The 18,736-nt window shown below is 34.9% G+C and overlaps 1 protein-coding gene across 1 annotated transcript in view; it reads left to right on the forward strand.

The window, feature by feature from the left end:
* LOC107653359 (dymeclin-like) overlaps positions 1 to 10,780 on the forward strand; it is a 27,671-nt gene extending 16,891 nt beyond the window's left edge. The window contains exon 4 of the mRNA XM_016440050.1: positions 10,173 to 10,780. Coding sequence (XP_016295536.1) covers positions 10,173 to 10,322 — 150 coding nt within the window. The 3' untranslated portion in view covers positions 10,323 to 10,780. The remainder of the gene's footprint in view (positions 1 to 10,172) is intronic.
* Positions 10,781 to 18,736: the final 7,956 nt, after the last annotated feature.

The raw sequence follows: 18,736 nt of genomic DNA on the forward strand, positions 1-18,736 counted from the left end.
ACACTCACACACTCACACACTCACTCACACTCACACACACTCACACTCACACTCACACTCACACACACACCCACACACACACAAAGGAAGCGTGAAGGGCCAGACTGCCTGTCTGCGCAGAGCTCTACCTCTTTCTGTCTCTGCTGTTTTCTTTCTCTCTCCCTCTTCAGTGTTGAATAGGAACAGCGACAGCCGTGTGTGACGTGGACGGAGTGACAGAGGCGGTGGAATTTGTTGTTTGGCCAGTGCTCTGGTGTGTGTGTGCTGCACAGTGATAAGACAGAGACACCGTGGCTCCTGTGAAGGGAGGGCCACATCAGCGTAACACACACTCAGACATGCTTTCATAAGACTTTTGGATGCATTTTGAAATACTCGCTCAGATATGACACTTAACTTGTCATGAAAGAGACTGCTTTCTCAATGAGGTTTTTTGGATGCTTTCTTAATGCAGTTAAAAGCCAAATTATTTTGACATTCTCAATCTATGCTTCTAGGGTCATTTTGGTTTAAATCAAACTAAAATTGGTTTAATTTCATAATAAATGTTTGGGATTGGTTAGATTTTTTTAAATAAGGTCTCTTTTGCTCACCAAGGCTGCATTTATTTGATCAAAAATATAAAAAAAAAAAAGTTAAATATTTTTAATTTTAAAATATATTTTCTCTGTATGAATATATTTTCAAATGTAATTTATTTCTGAGATCAAACCTGCATTTTCAGCATCATTACTCCAGTCTTCAGTGTCACATGATCCTTCAGAAATCATTCTGAAGAAACATTTCTGATTATTATCAATGTTGAAAACAATTGAGCCTGCTTCATATTTTCTGGAATTTGTCAATCATTTTATTTTTCAGGATATTTGGTAAATAGAAAGTTCAAAAGAACAGCATTTATTTGAAATAGAAATCTTTTATAACATTATAAATGTCTTTACTGTCACTTTTGATCAATTTAATGCATCCTTGATGAATATAAGTATTCATTTCTTTAAACAACAACAACAAAAAATCTTATTGACCCCAAACTTTTGAACAGTAGTCTAAATGATTCTGGTCTTTTATTTATTTACTTAGTTTTATTTTTATTTGCAAAATGTACCATTGCATGTTATTTTAAAGGGAAAAAAACAATATTTCATTCTAATCTAACAACTTGCCTTTGGAGCAACATTTTGACTCCATTATGGATGTGTAATATCCACTTTTGCAGAAATTCTTATCAGTAGATGTCTTGAATCAGACACGAGTGAGTAACCCTCTCTCATTCTCTCAGCTCAAACAGAATGATTGTGTGTGTTTAATATATGAGCGTTTGCATTCTTACGTAAAATCATTAGTGTCCGTTTTCTCTCTCTCTCTGTGTGTGTGTGTGTGTGTAGTGAAACGTCTCTGCTCTGAGGCTCTGACTGCTGCAAACCAGGGCCAAGCCGACTGGCGACCTTGGAGTGCAGCCAACCATGAGCCAATTCTGCCCGGGCACTGTCTGGCCCTTCTCTTCCCAGGAAACACTGGGGCCCCGCGGGGGGGCATGTCTGTGTGTGTGTTTGAGAACAGAGAAGAGAAGAGTTTAACGCAAGACTTCAGTTCAGAGAACATCTGAGAGTTTAAATAGCTCTGGGTTTACATCTGCCCTCAGTGGAACTCATGTGAATCCCAGCACCACTTTATTTCCTCTTTAATGTTTTGATTCTTTTGAGTCACTTCATGATCATGGAGGTTTTATTTGTCTGAAGGTCATCTAACACGTTTAAATTCTGTAGTGTGCCATAATTGAGCGAGAAACGAGTGGAAATAAGTAGAAAATTATGTAAATGGGACTTTATTTTGATTGGATTGTGATTTTGAAGATGTTTTGTTGCTACAAGTTACAATTAAATTTTGTTATAATTGTTATTTTAATATATGATATTTATATATAATGTTCAATTGTATATACAGGTGCATCTCAATAAATTAGAATGTCATGGAAAAGTTCATTTATTTCAGTAATTCAACTCAAATTGTGAAACTCGTGTATTAAATAAATTCATATATATATATATATATTAAATGAAATATCTATAATTTATATTAATTTATTAATGTATATATGTATATTTCTATGCAGTTTATTTTATAAATATAGACAATTTTCTTTATACAATTTCTTTATTCTTTCTTTTGATTTTATGGACAAATATGACCAAGACAAGCTCTTGACGTATTCTTGACACATTGACCCGTAGAGTTTTGAAGACAATAAAGAATGGACTAAATGTCCCTTGTGTTCTGCCATCAGCCGTCCTGAAAGCCATTGACCTTTTGACCTCGAGTCCCTCATCACGCAAGTCGCTTCATGTGCTCCCACGTGTGACAGGCCGGGTCCGTGCGCTCGCATGGCGTCTGAAAGGAACAGACAGACTTTGAGAGGCCGTGAATAGAGCCGCAGTGTAGCCGAGCCAGCAGACCCGGAGTCAGCGAGTCCAGCCAACTTCTGAGCCCTTTCTGTGGAGTCAGATATGAAAGCGCTTCAATGCGGCCTCTGTCTCGCACAATGAGAGTGCTGGGGAATATGATATGATGCCGATGCATTATTAACGCCAATGGGCAGCTTACCTGCTGACGATTGGCCCGCAGCTCACCTGAGCTCCGGCTTGGATCGACTCTGCTTGGGTTGATCGGGGTTGGGTCGGATCACTGTTGATGGACCAGTCATCTTGCAGCTGTTGGTTTTGGCCGGGGCGGCCCGTCGCCAGCCACTTCCTGCATATTTTATGTAGGATATTGTAAGCGTTTGGTCGAGCTGGATTGGGTTTGGGCTGTTTGTGTTGGCTCTCGATTCCTGTAGCTACTGTTCAAAAACCTGCGACTGTCTGATTGAATACTAACACTATAATATTTGAGATGTACACCACAACCAGGCTTCTTTCTTCACTTAGGGATCTTAGAAGGTTTGCAAGGTGTTAAAGATCATTCGAAATGCACGTTATAGCTTATTCTAATTAGAAAACCACCATTAGATGATACACATGTATATGTTGTGTGGCATTTGCATGCTGCTAATGCCAACGTGATGGATTTGATTTCCATGTAATGCACGCATGCAGTGGCAGTGTGTGTTTTCAGCTGCTTTTTAATCTTGTGATGGTTTCAGTGGCTCATTCCGCCGGAGAGGATCAGAGAGCGTGAAGCTGTTGGAAAGTGACCTTTGTTTTTCTTTGTGACGTGGACGGGCAATAGATCTGAAGTCGGATTATGAAAATAAAGCAGATTGTGCAGGTGTGCTCATGGATTACTCTTTTATTCCCGTCTAAGACTGATTTAAAGTGTCCTAATTTGCTTGTGAAATCTTATGAATTGCATGCACGTTGTGGCTGTAGTGCAGGTCGTATGAAGAATAAATGTGCACTTGGCAGCACATGCAAATAGTAGACACATGCTTTTGTTTGTGGTAGTGCCAAATATCAGACAACTTGTGGCTGGCACTAAATATCCACAGTTAATAAAACTATGTAATTATATTTAAAATATTTATTTTACATATATATATATATATATATATATGGATGGATGGATGGATGGATAGACAGACAGACAATGACCCCAAACACACCAGTAAGCGAGCAGCATCTTGGTTCCAGACCAACAAGATTAACATTATGGAGCCCAATCTCCAGACCTTAATCCAATAGAAAACTTGTGGGGTGACATCAAAAATGCTGTTTCTGAAATCAAGAAATGCAGAGGAAGTGTGGTCTGTAGTGCAATCGTCCTGGGCTGGAATACCTGCCAGAAGTTGATCGACTCCATGCAACACAGATGTGAAGCAGTTCTCAGAAACTGTGGTTATACAACTAAATATTAGTTCAGTGATTTACAAGAAAGCTAAATCTTCAAGCATTTTTTCAGTTTATACAGTAAATGTTTGACTTTGTAAAGAAAAATGCAGACACTGCTATTTTTTTGAACAGCCTAATATTCCTTTTTCTTCACTTTCTGTAAAATAATAACACATTTGATAAATTTTTATTCATGTTTTGATATAATAACAAATTTGATAATTTTTTCTTCATGTTTTGATTTAGAATAGAATGTGCGGTGTTCCCAACGCATTTGCGTGTATTGAAATAAGTTATTATAAGGATTTTGAGCTTTACTCACTTTTTTAAACACACCGCTATTATTTTGAACACCTCAAAGCAGGTCATCTCAAGAAGTATTACATCAGGGGCGGCGCCAGATAATTTTGAACGCAGGTGCTGAGGGGGTGCTAGATCATTGACGGGGGAGCTGGGCAATTCAGGGCTCCAGACTCATTCTTCCCACTGGTCGCTCTTTTGCGATTAACTTTCTCAGTTGGTTGCACGAGCACCTTTATTTATTTATTTATTTTTGCGCTACAAAATGCTATTAATCAATGCATGCTGATGAACTTTTATCGTAGTTTATAGTTATATGGAAACGAAAGTAGTTAACGTTCAACCCGTTCTTTTTCATCTGTAGTATTATTTGTGATTTGAATTTTGTGAACGGGAGTTCCTCTTTTGCCATGTTATAAGCCAGGCTTCGGATGCTTTCACTTTCGATTATTATATTAATCAATTTAATATAACGTGCGGCTAGTTGACTAGAAAAATCTTTAGTAGAGGGCAGGCCTACTTGGCACAAGGAAGCTCTCCATTTTTAAAATAAAATGCTATAGCCTAATGACATTACGAAAAGTGCGACAGCTGCAAATCACGTCGTTATTGCACTGCACGAGTTATGCATGCGTAAATATATATATATATATATATATACTATTTAATATTTTATATGTGTCGCGATATACCGGTATTGACAATAACCGTGATATTCAAATAATGAAATATCGACATCGGGTTCATTTAGGGTGTGACGACATACCGGTATTGGCGATAACCACAATATTTAAAATGAACAGGACATTTATGATAACCCGACACGCAAGCCTACTCCAGGGCCAGTAGCTGGTTGACCTCCCAGGTGGCAGTATTGTGCCTAAATGCTGACACCTGTCAAACAAGAAGAAGATGCAGCACGGCTGCGCTATTCCGAGAAGAACCATGCTCAATGTTATACAGACAGTAAATTGCCATTATTTTACTAGTCATGGAATGGGAAACGTTACATTAAAGGTGCACTAAGCAATTTTTGAAAAACTCTTTTGACCACACCGTCGGGCCGAGTCCCGAAACACACTTGTAGCCAATCAGCAGTTAGGGGGCGTGTCTTGAAGAGAGCACTCAATTTGAGTGCCCAGGACAGATATTAGCAGATCGACTATAGATAGAGAGAGATGGCAGATAAAAAAATCCTTGGTTACCGCTGTAAACAAAGCAGCTGCGCTTATGAACACTACTTTAATATGCATTATATGGCGGTAAGAGGAAATGAAAATGCCATTGAAACATTTCTGAAGACGGTCAGCTCCTCTCAGAGATGCATTCATATAAACCCCCACATATTAGTCTTCCTATATTTTGAGCATCGCGAACAGTGAGCTTGATCTGCCTGATACAGTACTTTCTCCTCTTTACAGACCTCATAAAAATTCCACACAAATTACATTTTGGGAAATGATTGCAATGCAGTTTGTGTGCAATTCTGGAATAGAGATCGGCCAAAATAAAACTAAAAACCGGTTCCGATTTATAGCCGGCATGCCATCTGAACTCAAAATGTATATGTGTATATATATATATACTATTTTTAAAAAATTATATATATATAAAATAAATAATTATAATATATAATTATATGTACTAAAAGAGTATATTTCTATATTTAGAATATTATAGTAATTATATTTATAAATATATTAGATTAGATGAATTATGTATTCAAATCTGTTTATTACAGAAATGTTATTTTATAAAGGGTAATTATATTGTTGTATTGCCCTAATAATAATGAAGTGGGAAAAAAAATTTACAAATAAATTCAAAATAATTCAATGAGAATTTATGAAATGTGCGTCATGACACTAACACTAATGAAAAAGATAAATATATGTATTTTGTACATTTATATGTATATACATGAGTATTTGATATCATCATGCTTGAAATGTTTCAGAATGATTGGATTAGATGTTATGCTTAATGATGCCAACAGAATTCACGTATCAAAGAAAAAATGTCTGTATTATTTAGACTTTTATGATGTCATGTTGCAGATTTATACTGGAAAGTGATTTTGATGCAGAAGTGTGTAAATCAGATGAACACGGTCCTTTCTGTGGCATCAATTTGCACACAAAGTGTCTGTTTCTGAATTGATTATCAGCTGTGATAAATGACTTTGCAATTTAATCCTATTCAAATTCATTTGCAATGCCAGTGCCTTGTATTTGACTCTCAAAGTGCATATTCATTCAGTGTAAATCAGCGAGAAAATCACTAGACACACTATTTTGTTTGTATGAAAGGCTACGTTTGCATGTGCTGTCAAGTTTGCATTTTTTTTTTCCACAAATGTAAACCTTTACTAAGCTTTCTCTGCCACAAGCTCTCACATTTCTGTGGCAACGAAGGACTTCCAGAGAGCTGCTCATGGCAGCAGCCGTTGAAAAGCCACGTTTCACCAGCCTCTTTTTTTTCACCGATGGGAAATGACAGCATTTGTTTGCAGAATCGCTCCAGGGGAACTGTAAAGTTCCTGTGAAAGGAGTTCCTTCATGTCTTCTGGGCTTCTTTTCCTCCGTGCCCTCTGAAATGACTTTAAGGAGGATTTCTGCGGTACTGCAAATAAAGCCAAGAGTGAACGGCGTTACCCGCAGCCACAGACAGACAGCTTCCTGTTTCAGAAAGTGCTCTTCCTAAAAGTCAGCTTCTGGAGCGGGACCTGATTTTATTCACCAGCATCTGATTCGATTGTGATTTGAAAGACATTTTCTTGAGTTAAGCCCCATTCACACCAAGAACGATAACTATAAAGATAACGATATTAGCGTCCACATCAGCGAACAATATTGTCTGTTTATTCTAAGCGCACGCGCGTCTGCTGCTTTAAATTCTCGAGCTCTTTACAGCAGGATGGATTCTGATTGGCTGTCAATTTTTTATCGTTCATCAGCTGGAAGTTGTTGATTTCATTTATTGCTTTCATACATTTATAGTTTATTATAGTTTATTATTATTTTTTAATTTTATTTACCAAAATTATTTTTTCAATTTATTTGTACTTTTTTTTAAATTAGATTTTCATTAGGGCAACACAGTAATATTTTATATTGTATGTGAATTTGAGGGAAATTTGCTGAAATTGTCATGTAAATTGATAACTACCATGATCTGAGATGTGAAATGATGATATACTTACTGTATGTTTCAGTTAAAGCCTCAAGTTAGTTTAATAGCATAAAAATACTTTTTATAGCATCATTCCTGGACTGGTTACGTGCAACATCACCCACAATCTTGAAGTGAGAAATCACTGTCGCAGGCTAACAGTGTTGCTAACTTGCCTGTTAGTTAATATGGCATTTTTGTTGTTTATTTATTTATTTAGATGTTAAAATGACATAAAAACCCAAACTGATTCAATCGAGCCAACCTGTTTTTTTTTCTGTTTTGTCAAATGCACTGTTGCTTTGCGTTGAATGGTTTAATGTTGTGATTCATCTCGTAGCTTGTTTGTTTGGCTCAAGGCTGAGAATAATGGAAAGGAAAATGAATGAATGGCAAAATGCATCCAATAGTGAGGCCGGTGTAAATGTAGACGCTCAGTGTTGTGCTGTCAGCGAGAGGAACTCGAACCCTCCTCACCTGATTAGCACACAGGAGACGTCCGCTAGCGTCTCAGATACTAGCGCCACGTATCGCTTTACCAGAGGTTAAGAGACTTGTATTTAAACATGAAAAGCAGCGTCTGAGGTGTTCCCGTGTGTCATATAATCAATCAAACTCAAGTGTATTTACCTCACAGGTGGATGGAATTACACCTGCGTCAAAACTGCAAGCGCTTCACCTGAAATCAGATAACAAACACGCCGTATCTGTGTTCAGCGCTCATTATCAATGCTTATTTACGCTCCTCATTTGCACTCAGTGCTGCTTTTACATATAAAAGAATAACGAAACTTCGACCTTTAGACTTCACTGATGTGACAATCAAAATAAAACCACAGGAAAGGAAAATTGACTTGATGGTGAACACTGCATCGGTGCATGTTATTCTAAAGTATAAATATTTACCTTTAATCTATAATCTTTCATCAGAATGAGTCATTTTACGTAAGAGAATGATGCTGGATGTTGACTTTAAACTCTTATCTCAGAGCTGATCTTTGTGTCTTTAGGGCCATATTTCTGAACATCTCATCCGTCTCATCTTCTGATCTTCAGGGTGAAATAATTCAGAGTTAAAGCTTATTGATGCTTTATTTTGATTAAAAACGATGCAGGAATGCACTGAACATTTACACCAAAACTGATCGCAATATAAATCGTATCCAAGATGGTGAGAAATTTATGTCAGACAGGAAAGAAAAAAATGCATTGTGCTTGTCACTTTTAATGTTAGTCAGCGTTGTTAGTGTTAACTAAACTATTAAAAATCATTTTTATTAATTGAAGATGAAGTAAAATGAAATGCAAATATGAGATGAAAAAAATTTTACCTAAAAAACAAACTACAATAAAATAAGTTGAAATACTAAAATATGTTAGATGAACAATTAAACCTATAAAACTTAAACTAAAATAAAATAAGCTCAAGTTGAAGTACTAACATTTCTAAAACTAAGTAAAATAAAAATAAAGCTAAATAGAAATATTTAAAACTTAAGGCAAGGCAAGTTTATTTATACAGCACATTTCATACACAATGGTAATTCAAAGTGCTTTACATAAAAGAAAAGAAAAAAATATATAAAAACTTTGAAAATGATTAAAAAATGGATTTAAGAGGTTTAAAATTAATTTAAAACGGTTAAGAATAGAAAACGATTATACATAAAATATAGTGCAATCAGTTCGGACAACTGGACAACTTAAACTAAAATTCAAATGAAAACTGAAAATATAAAAATAAAATTCAATTTAAATTGAATTCAGTTTTTATTACTAATTAAGCACATAACAAAATAACTAAAACATAAACTAAAATGAATGAAAATATAGAAATAAAAATTCAATTTAAATTGAATTCAGTTTTTATTACTAATTAGGCACATAACAAAATAACTAAAACATAACCTAAAATTAATGAAAATATAGAAATAAAAATTCAATTTAAATTGAATTCAACTTTTATTACTAATTAAGCACATAACAAAATAACTAAAACATAAACTAAAATTAATGAAAATATAGAAATAAAAGCTCATTCAAAATATTAATAAATACTATACTGCATAATTTAATTGTCACTTTCTAACAATGCTCTTCATTTGAATCAGTGTTGTTAACTAAAAATTAAACTTCTAAAAAATCTTTTAAAAATATTTACAATTATTTTATTTAAAATAAAGATGAAATATAAATATGAGATGGAAAAAATGAAACTTAAAAACTTTAAAGTAAAAAAAAAGTTTGTTAATTTACTAAAATTACTAAAACTGAAATATAAATAGAGCTGAATCGAAATATTAAAAAACTACTAAAAATTTCAAAACTCAAATTAAAATGAAAACTGAAAAATATAAAAATAAAAGTCAGTTTACCAAAACCAAAATTTAGTTATTTAAAATAAACATGAAGTATAATAAAGTATAAATATGAGATGGAAAAATGTAAACTTAAATTTAAAGTAAAAAGAAAAAAGTTTAAGTTAATGTACTAAAATAAACTTAAACTGAAATAAAAATAAAGATAAATCAAAATATAAAAAAACAGTAAAAATTAAACTAAAATGAAAAAGGAAAATATAAAAATAAAGTTAAATTCAATTAAAAAATTCATAAATACTATACTAGTATATAAATAATACCAAAATAACACCGTGAATGATTCTTTGGACTTTTTTCTTTATTCCTGAAGGCCATTCATTGCATGAATCTGGACAAATATTATATCTTGTATGTTTTAAAGGTTGGAGAGGTTTTTCACTGACTGAACACAATAAAAAGGCCAACCTGCTGGCCGGTTTGTTGTTGTTTGTGTTTGGATGCATTGCTTGATTTGAACAGTTCAGCAGGAGTTTATAGACGTGTGTTTCTCCTGCAGAAGTTTCCGGAGCTGAAGTTTAAGTATGTGGAGGAGGAGCAGCCGGAGGATTTCTTCATCCCGTACGTCTGGTCTCTGGTCTTTAACTCTGGAGTGGGTCTGCACTGGAACTCTCAGGGCATCGAGCTGTTCGGCATGGACTCACCCTGACGGCGACGCCCGACTCATCAGGTGTGTCTGTGTAAGTGCCTACACACAGCTCACGCGTCGCATATCCAACCCCGGAGCTTCTGTCCTCATCACACCGCTCAAAGGGCTGCAGCATCCGCTCCGTCGCTGGCTGCACTGAATTCTGGGATTGGTACGATTTGGGGTTTTAGTCACAGGTCTGATGTAGCTAAAACACTTCGGTTGATTGTCTTGTCTTGATCACTTGTTTGTTTGCTTGTTTCTGTTTGTGGGTCACATGTGGGGAAAATGAGTCAAACCAAAAGATTTCTTAATCAACATAAATCATACTTTGACCCCATTAGGAATGATTCTTAAAGGAATAGTTCACCCAAAAATGAATGTTCGCTGAAAACGTGGTCACCCTCTGGTCATTCTAGATGTAGATGAGTTTGTGTCTTCAGAAATGTAGCATTGCATCACTTGCTCAGCAATGGATCCTCTGCAGTGAATGGGTGCCGTCAGAATGAGAGTCCAAACAGCTGATAAAAACATCACAATAATCCACAACACTCCAGTCCATCAGTTAACATCTTGAGAAGCCAAAACCTTAAACAAATCCATCATTAAGACATTTTAACTTCAAACCGTTGCTTCCAGCTAAAATATGAATCCTCTATCCATAATACTGCTTTCTCTAGTCAAAAAGTCTGAATCAGGAGAGAAATCTGCACAGATCAAGCACCGTTTCCAAGCAAAAACAGTTCAAAACAGCTCTAAACAAATCTGTGGGTAGATTTTGATGTGAGAGACAACAGGAGATGGACTTTTTCACTGGAGGAAGTGTTATTATGGATTATGGACTCGCTAATATTTTGGCCAAGAGTGACGATTTGAAGTTAAAACCATCTTAAAGATGGTTTAGTTTCTTAAAAACATGCAGCTTTTGGCTTCACAAGACGTCAACTGATGGACTGGAGTGGTGTGGATTATTGTGATGTTTTTATCAGCTGTTTGGACTCTCATTCTGACGGCAACACTGATCATCTCTGATTAGGAGGAAATGCTTCCCTCCAGACATGTGGCATTTCACACTCATTATACCTAGCTGTGATCACGCCTCTTTTCTTTATCGCTAAAATCAGTCCTTTTCTCTCTTGTTCTGATTTCTTGTGTCTTTATAACAGAGACATCAACTCATTTATAAGGATTAACAGCCTATAGACTGGCACAGAAGGGGGATTTTGTGTGTGATTTTTTATTTTTTTATTTTTTTAATAAATCGCAGTGAGCCTCTTGTGTGGCTTGCAAAGTTGCTGCCTTTAGAGTATTCCAAATCAGTAGCTGTGAGTGTTATCTAAAATTAAAATTTGATGTTTTTGATAACTGAAATACAGCTAAAAATAAAATAAATATTAGATGAAAAACGTACACTTGAAAAGCTAGAAATGTTGCAACTAACTGAAACTGAAGTACTAAAATTACTAAAAAATGAAATAAAAATAAATGGCAATTAAATAAAATTACATAAAAACAAATAAAACTCACAACATTTAAAAACTAAAGAAGTTATGAGGTTGCATTTAAATGATTTAAATGATAATTTGTTGAAAATGTACTTACCTCAGGTCATTCAAGATGTTAATGAGTTTGTTTCCTCATCAGAACAGATTTGTAGAAATGTAGAAATACATCACTTGCACACTACTGGATCCTCAGCAGTGAATGGGTGCCGTCAGAACGAGAGTCCAAACAGCTGATAAAAACATCACAATAATCCACAACACTCCAGTCCATCAGTTAACATCTTGAGAAGCCAAAACCTTAAACAAATCCATCATTAAGACATTTTAACTTCAAACCGTTGCTTCCAGCTAAAATATGAATCCTCTATCCATAATACTGCTTTCTCTAGTCAAAAAGTCTGAATCAGGAGAGAAATCTGCACAGATCAAGCACCGTTTCCAAGCAAAAACAGTTCAAAACAGCTCTAAACAAATCTGTGGGTAGATTTTGATGTGAGAGACAACAGGAGATGGACTTTTTCACTGGAGGAAGTGTTATTATGGATTATGGACTCGCTAATATTTTGGCCAAGAGTGACGATTTGAAGTTAAAACCATCTTAAAGATGGTTTAGTTTCTTAAAAACATGCAGCTTTTGGCTTCACAAGACGTCAACTGATGGACTGGAGTGGTGTGGATTATTGTGATGTTTTTATCAGCTGTTTGGACTCTCATTCTGACGGCACCCATTCACTGCAGAGCATCCACTGGTGAGCAAGTGATGCAATGCTACATTTCTCCAAATCTGATGAAGAAACAAACTCATCTACATCTTGGATGACCTGAGGGTGAGCACATTTTTATTTTGTGTGAACTATTCCTTTAATGAGCTGATTATTATGCACAGCTTCATCACATATCACTATATATATAGTAAGTTACAAATAAATAATATTTGACCATTTTTGGCTTGTTTTATTTTTAACTTGCTTTGCTGTTTTAAATTAATTTATTTATTGTCATTATATTTAGTTCATTGTACCCATATACTGCCCTTATATAATCTACACCTGAGCGTCTGCACAAAGAAAAACCAAAAAGTTTTTTATATATATATATATCAGTCGATTTCTTTTCTGACGTTTGCTGTTCATCTTTGCCACTTGGGAAAATATCTCGCATTTAAGCGGTTTTCCAAGCATAATAAGAAGAATAATACATATTTAGATACTTGTGTAATTAAATAAGCAACTTTCCCATGTAAATGCAGTTTAGTGTATGATTTATGTAAATTATAGATTCAGATATTTGCATGTACATTGTTGTATAGAGAATATACACTGCGTTCGTTGCATTGCTGTTTATTCCCTCAGTTTTCGTTTTTAGGTACAGAGATGATAAGAGTCCTGTGAGCATAGGGTAAATATTCCCCCGTTACTGATCTGTTTAGGTTTTATTACATCCCTGTTACACTGCGGCACAAACAGACCGTATTTATGCTTTAGTTCTTTCTTAATATGTTTAGTTTTCTTTGCAGGTTCTTATAGGAACTTTTTTTGTATTCAAATTGAATTTCATATTTAATGTTTAGAAAGTATAATTAGTTTCCCTGTATTTTGCATAGCATCTGTTTATTTTTTCCTCCTGTTTTGGATTCATTCTTGCAGATTTATGTAAAAAGTAATGAGAACAACTATTTAAAAATGACAAGAAAATTACATTTGCAAGTTTAGGTTGTTGGAAATGAATTGGTGAGTGTTTTCACAGGTTCCTCTGGTTTCACTGACAGAACTAATAAAACTGGTTTATGAGTTTTGTTTGCATTAGTTCTGACTGGTTCTGCAGTGTGAAATATCACCAATAAAATAACAGCAACACTCCTGCTTTAATTCTGGCCTTTCTTGTGGTTCTTTAAAGTGCATATCGAATCTTGTAATTGCTTGAAGGCCCGAAACTGTTTATTGAAGAATATTTTAAAGTGTCTTTGGAGAAAATGAACGTGCTGAACCAGTTCTGCTGAAAAAGAGGACAGTGACTGTTGAGCGCTTTCCATTACAGAATAAATGAATCATGGGAGTCAAATACGCCTGTGAAATGAAGCGTTTCTACAACGGCGTCAGTAACTGAAACCTTTTGTGATGCTGCTTCTGCACGCATCGGTATAAAGTCAGCGCAACATCAACAAAAGTCATCACAAGTTAAAAAGTGCTTGTTTGTGAGTGTTTGGAAAACTGAAATGACACTCAATGAATGAGAGCCTTTCTTTCTAAGTGGCTGTTGCTGTTAAAATGAGTCGTTCAGGAGATAAAAGCTGACGGCGTTTGTGCGTTCTTCTGCAGGAATGCACAGGAAGCCGGCGTTTACTGTAATTACAGCTCACAGACAGAGAGTTTCCATCAGAGACGGCCACAGCTTCACGTTTCACCACGTTATTATACCTGTATGATGTTCAGGATCTGAACTCCACAAACTGCAGGATTATTAGTGCTAACTGCGTAAACACCTAGTTATGCTTATTCATGTTATTTATTTGATTTGTCATTTTCTATTCATTGCTGTTATGTTTTCACCACTCTTATTTTAGTATTAGAATTTTTATTTTTAGTTGGTTTTTGTTGTTGTTTTTTATGTTTGTCTTAGTTGTTTAGTGTTTTTTTTCTTATTTTAGTGTATTAAATAAGTATATTTTATTTTATTTAAGTTAATGTTTATTTTATTTCAAGTAATGAAAGTGCTTTTTAGATATATTTTGGTTAAAGTGATTTTTTGTTTTGTCATTTTTATGAGTTGTTGATTTTTTTTTTTTTAAATGTCCATTTTTATTTTAGTTATTTTATATTTATTTTCTAGTGGCAACTAGCTTAAAATAAGTCTATTTTTTTCCAGTTAGCATTTATTTTATTTCAAGCAACAGAAGTGTTTTTTATGGTTTTGTTTTTAGTCAGCTATAATAACCCTGGTTGTCATATAATGCAGAAGGTTCAGCATTGAGCTGAAGCCTCTATTTGGAGACGTGTGTGTGTGTGTGTGTGTGTCTTTCAGCGCGAGCAGCAGATGGTGAAGGTTTTGCCGCAGTGTCTTTCTTCTTACCTGTGAGGTCACCTTCTCTATTCCCGGCTCTGTCGTTCAGGTGAATGAACACTGTGGGATTGTGGGCATTGTATTTCCAGCAGACAGCAGCCGAATGTGTGTTGTTCAAAGATTCTTCATAATGTCTCTTTGGTATTCCATATAAACAATATTATCATTGAGAATGAGTAAATTACTGCTTTGAAAATGGCCTTAACTCAAGGTTAAGCGAGTGCTAAAAAACTTTCAAGGTCCATTATATGTACATTATACAACATTTTTACCATTTTTATTTAGTTTGTCTAAAATTTTCAATTTTTTATATTAATTTAAATTGACAAATGTTTTTAAATAGTTTTAGTTATTGATAAGACCAGTCTGCTGCCTCATAAATAAATTAAATATAAATTTGTGATGTTACTCTTTTGTTTTGTTTTTTTCTACTGCATTACTCTGCATTACTGTGTATAAATGTCAGTCAGTCTGGGTATTTCCCAGCAGACAGCAGGTCACATGTCTGGGTCATTCTCCGGATCCCACCCACTCCTCCACGACTGGGGCATCACCATGACGACTGCCATGCTGTTGGCATTTTGCCATTAGAAATGCTGTTAAAGGTAGATTGACTGATATCTAAAGAGCAGAATATCACACAGACTTGAGGATTTTAATTATAGTAAGAAACCACAGAGCAACACTACAAAAATCCCTCAGAACTATCACTAAAGAAAACAAAAATTGCTCAGAACTATTGCTAAAAAATAAAAATATCTAAGAACTATCACTTAAAAATTAAACTGCTCGGAACTATCGCTAAAAAATTTGCTCAGAATTATCGCAAAAAATTAAAATCTCTCAGAATTATCGCAAAAAATCGCTCCGAATTATCACAAAAAAAAATTACAATTGCTCAGAATTATCACAAAAAATAAAAATCCGAATTATCACTAAAAAATCACTCCGAATTATCTATTAAATAAACATTTCTCAGAACTATTGCTAAAAAGTCAAAATATCTAAGAACTATCACTAAAAAATTAAACTGCTCGGAACTATCGCAAAAAAAATTAACAGAATTATCGTTAACAAATTGCTCAGAATTATCGCTAAAAACATCAAAATCACTCAGAACTATTCATATAAAATAAAAAAACAGAACTATTGCTAAAAAAAAATTGACATGTTAGCAAATGCCTAACATTCTAAAAACCGCCTGGAACACCTTAGCAACCACATAACATTACTGCTCAGAACACCTTAGTAACCACATAGCAATAGTTGTCGACCAAATGGAACAGTCGTTCCAGATCAGTGCGATCTCTGGTTTATCTTTGTTTTCTCTTCAGTAGCTGATCCAGCGTGTGTGGATCTCTGAGCACTTGAGTGAGCAGACGGCCCAAAGTTTTCAGAGCAGCTGAAAGTCATATCAGACTGGTGAAGTGAGGTCTAGAGTTCATCTGATGGTCATAAAGCAGTTCCAGCTATTACAGTGGCATCCATTGAGAGACGCAGGCAGAGCGGGGCATATGGCGTCCCATCTGGGGCTCCTGTCCTGTTTGATTCATTCAGGGAGCTGCTTTGTGCCGAACACTTAGACGAGACGCCACCGGCCGCACGCACTTCCCTGCTGTTGTGTTTCCTTCTGCATGTCAGTCCATCAAACCTCTCAGTGACGTGATTCTTCTGCTTTCGTTCCATCAGTTTGGCTTTCAAGTTGAGTAAATGTCCTCTTCTAGCTCTCTAAATCTCTCTTCTGTCGGTATAGGGGCCGCGTCGGCCCTTATAGCGGCTCCATTAGCCGTAGTTTAATGTAGCTTGTGTTCTTCTATACAGCAGGGTAATTATATGAGGTAATTACATACATTCTGAGAGGCTGAACACATGAAAGTGCTGCAGTGATTGTGAGGAGAGGCCCGTCTTTAACATGCTGCCATTTACAGCTACAGGCTTTTACACTGATAGCGCTGTTAGGAGGCTGTTTGAATATTCGCTCTAAGCCAGAGCTGCCAGTGCTATTTAATATTGATAAAATTAATTTAGTCTATTTTGAATTAACTTTTATTTGTATATTTTCAGATTTCATTTAGATTTCAAACTTAGCCAATTTAATTTAGTTTAGTAATTTTATGTGATTGTCATTTTTATTAGTTTTCATACCTATTTACATACCTGTTCAGATAGATAGATAGATAGAAAAAATCGCTCAGAACTATCGCAAAAATTTAAATCGCTCAGAGCTAACGCAAAAAATTTTAATCGCTCAGAGCTATCGCAAAAAATAAAAATCGCTCAGAGCTATCGCAAAAAATAAAAATCGCTCCGAACGATCGCAAAAAATTTAAATCGCTCCGAGCTATCGCAAAAAATAAAAATCGCTCCGAACGATCGCAAAAAATAAAAATCGCTCCGAGCTATCGCAAAAAATAAAAATCGCTCAGAGCTAACGCAAAAAATTTAAATCACTCAGAGCTAACGCAAAAAATTTAAATCGCTCAGAGCTATCGCAAAAAATAAAAATCGCTCAGAGCTATCGCAAAAAATAAAAATCGCTCCGAACAATCGCAAAAAATAAAAATCGCTCCGAGCTATCGCAAAAAATTAAAATCGCTCAGAACGATCACAAAAAATTTAAATCGCTCAGAGCTATCGCAAAAAATACAAATTGCTCAGAATGATCACAAAAAAATTTAAATCGATCAGAGCTATTGCAAACAATAAAAATTACTAGGAACTATCGCACAAAATAAAAATCACCCTGAACTATCGCAAACAATAAAAATCGCTCAGAGCTATCGCAAAAAATAAGAATTGCTCAGAACTATCGCTGAAAAAAATACTCAGAACTATTGTTTAAGAAATAAGAATTGCTCGGAACTATCAAAAAATATATAAATAAAAATCACTCAGAACTATTGTTAAAAAATGCTCATAACTATCTCTGAAAAATAAAAATCATTCAAAACTATGACTAAAAAAATTAAAACCGCTCAGAATTATCACTAAAAAATAAAGATCACTATTGCTAAAAAAAAATTAAAACAGACAGATAGATAGATAGATAGATACATAGACAGTTTGTTTATACTCTGCATTCTCTATTCTGCTTTGGTTCCGATCTCACAGCGTGACCTTTGACCTCATCAATAGGGTCAGCTTCCTGTGGTCTGTTGTTTGGGTTTCTAGCAGTCAGTTGTTCTGCTTCTCTGAAATTCACATCAGCTGGACGAATCCAGTTGAGCTGAGCTGTTCTCCATCATATCATCATCTACATCTGAGCTTCATGCAGTTTCTTGCTGATCTATCAGTCCATGTTTGATAAATAAACAGCTGTTTTGTGCCTGGAGTCATGAATGTCATTCCCTCACAGGTCAGTCAGTGTTGCCAGAACTAAAAAATACCTGACACAGGGCTTTTGTGTGACTACAATTTAAATAAATGTATAAAATAAATAAAAGCATACATGCATAGCTAAAAGAATTCATGATAAATTAAGGAAATTAAAAATAAGTAGAAAACAATAAAATATTTATTTAAATAGTAAATCAAGGACTGAAAGGATTCAGTAATAATTTAGAAAAAAAAAATGTACTTGTTAATTTAGAATATAATAATAATATAATATAATAAGTTAAACTAATGAGAAAATGATTAAAATATAAATAAATCAAAATATAAAAAAAACTAATTAGAAATCATATAAAATATTTAAATAAAACAATTATTTAAAATGTAATTATTAAAGAGAGGTGGATTGATAGACAGACAGTAGTGTTGGTGTTTGGTCGTGAATGTGTGACAGCAGCAGATCTTCATGAGGAATCCACCAACAATAGCAGCCTATCCTCTTCTTCTCTAGTGCCCTATAGTGATGCTCTCTCTCTC

This window comes from Sinocyclocheilus anshuiensis, unplaced genomic scaffold (genome assembly GCF_001515605.1).
Source record: "Sinocyclocheilus anshuiensis isolate Anshui unplaced genomic scaffold, SAMN03320099.WGS_v1.1 scaffold1151, whole genome shotgun sequence".
Lineage (NCBI taxonomy): Eukaryota > Metazoa > Chordata > Actinopteri > Cypriniformes > Cyprinidae > Sinocyclocheilus > Sinocyclocheilus anshuiensis.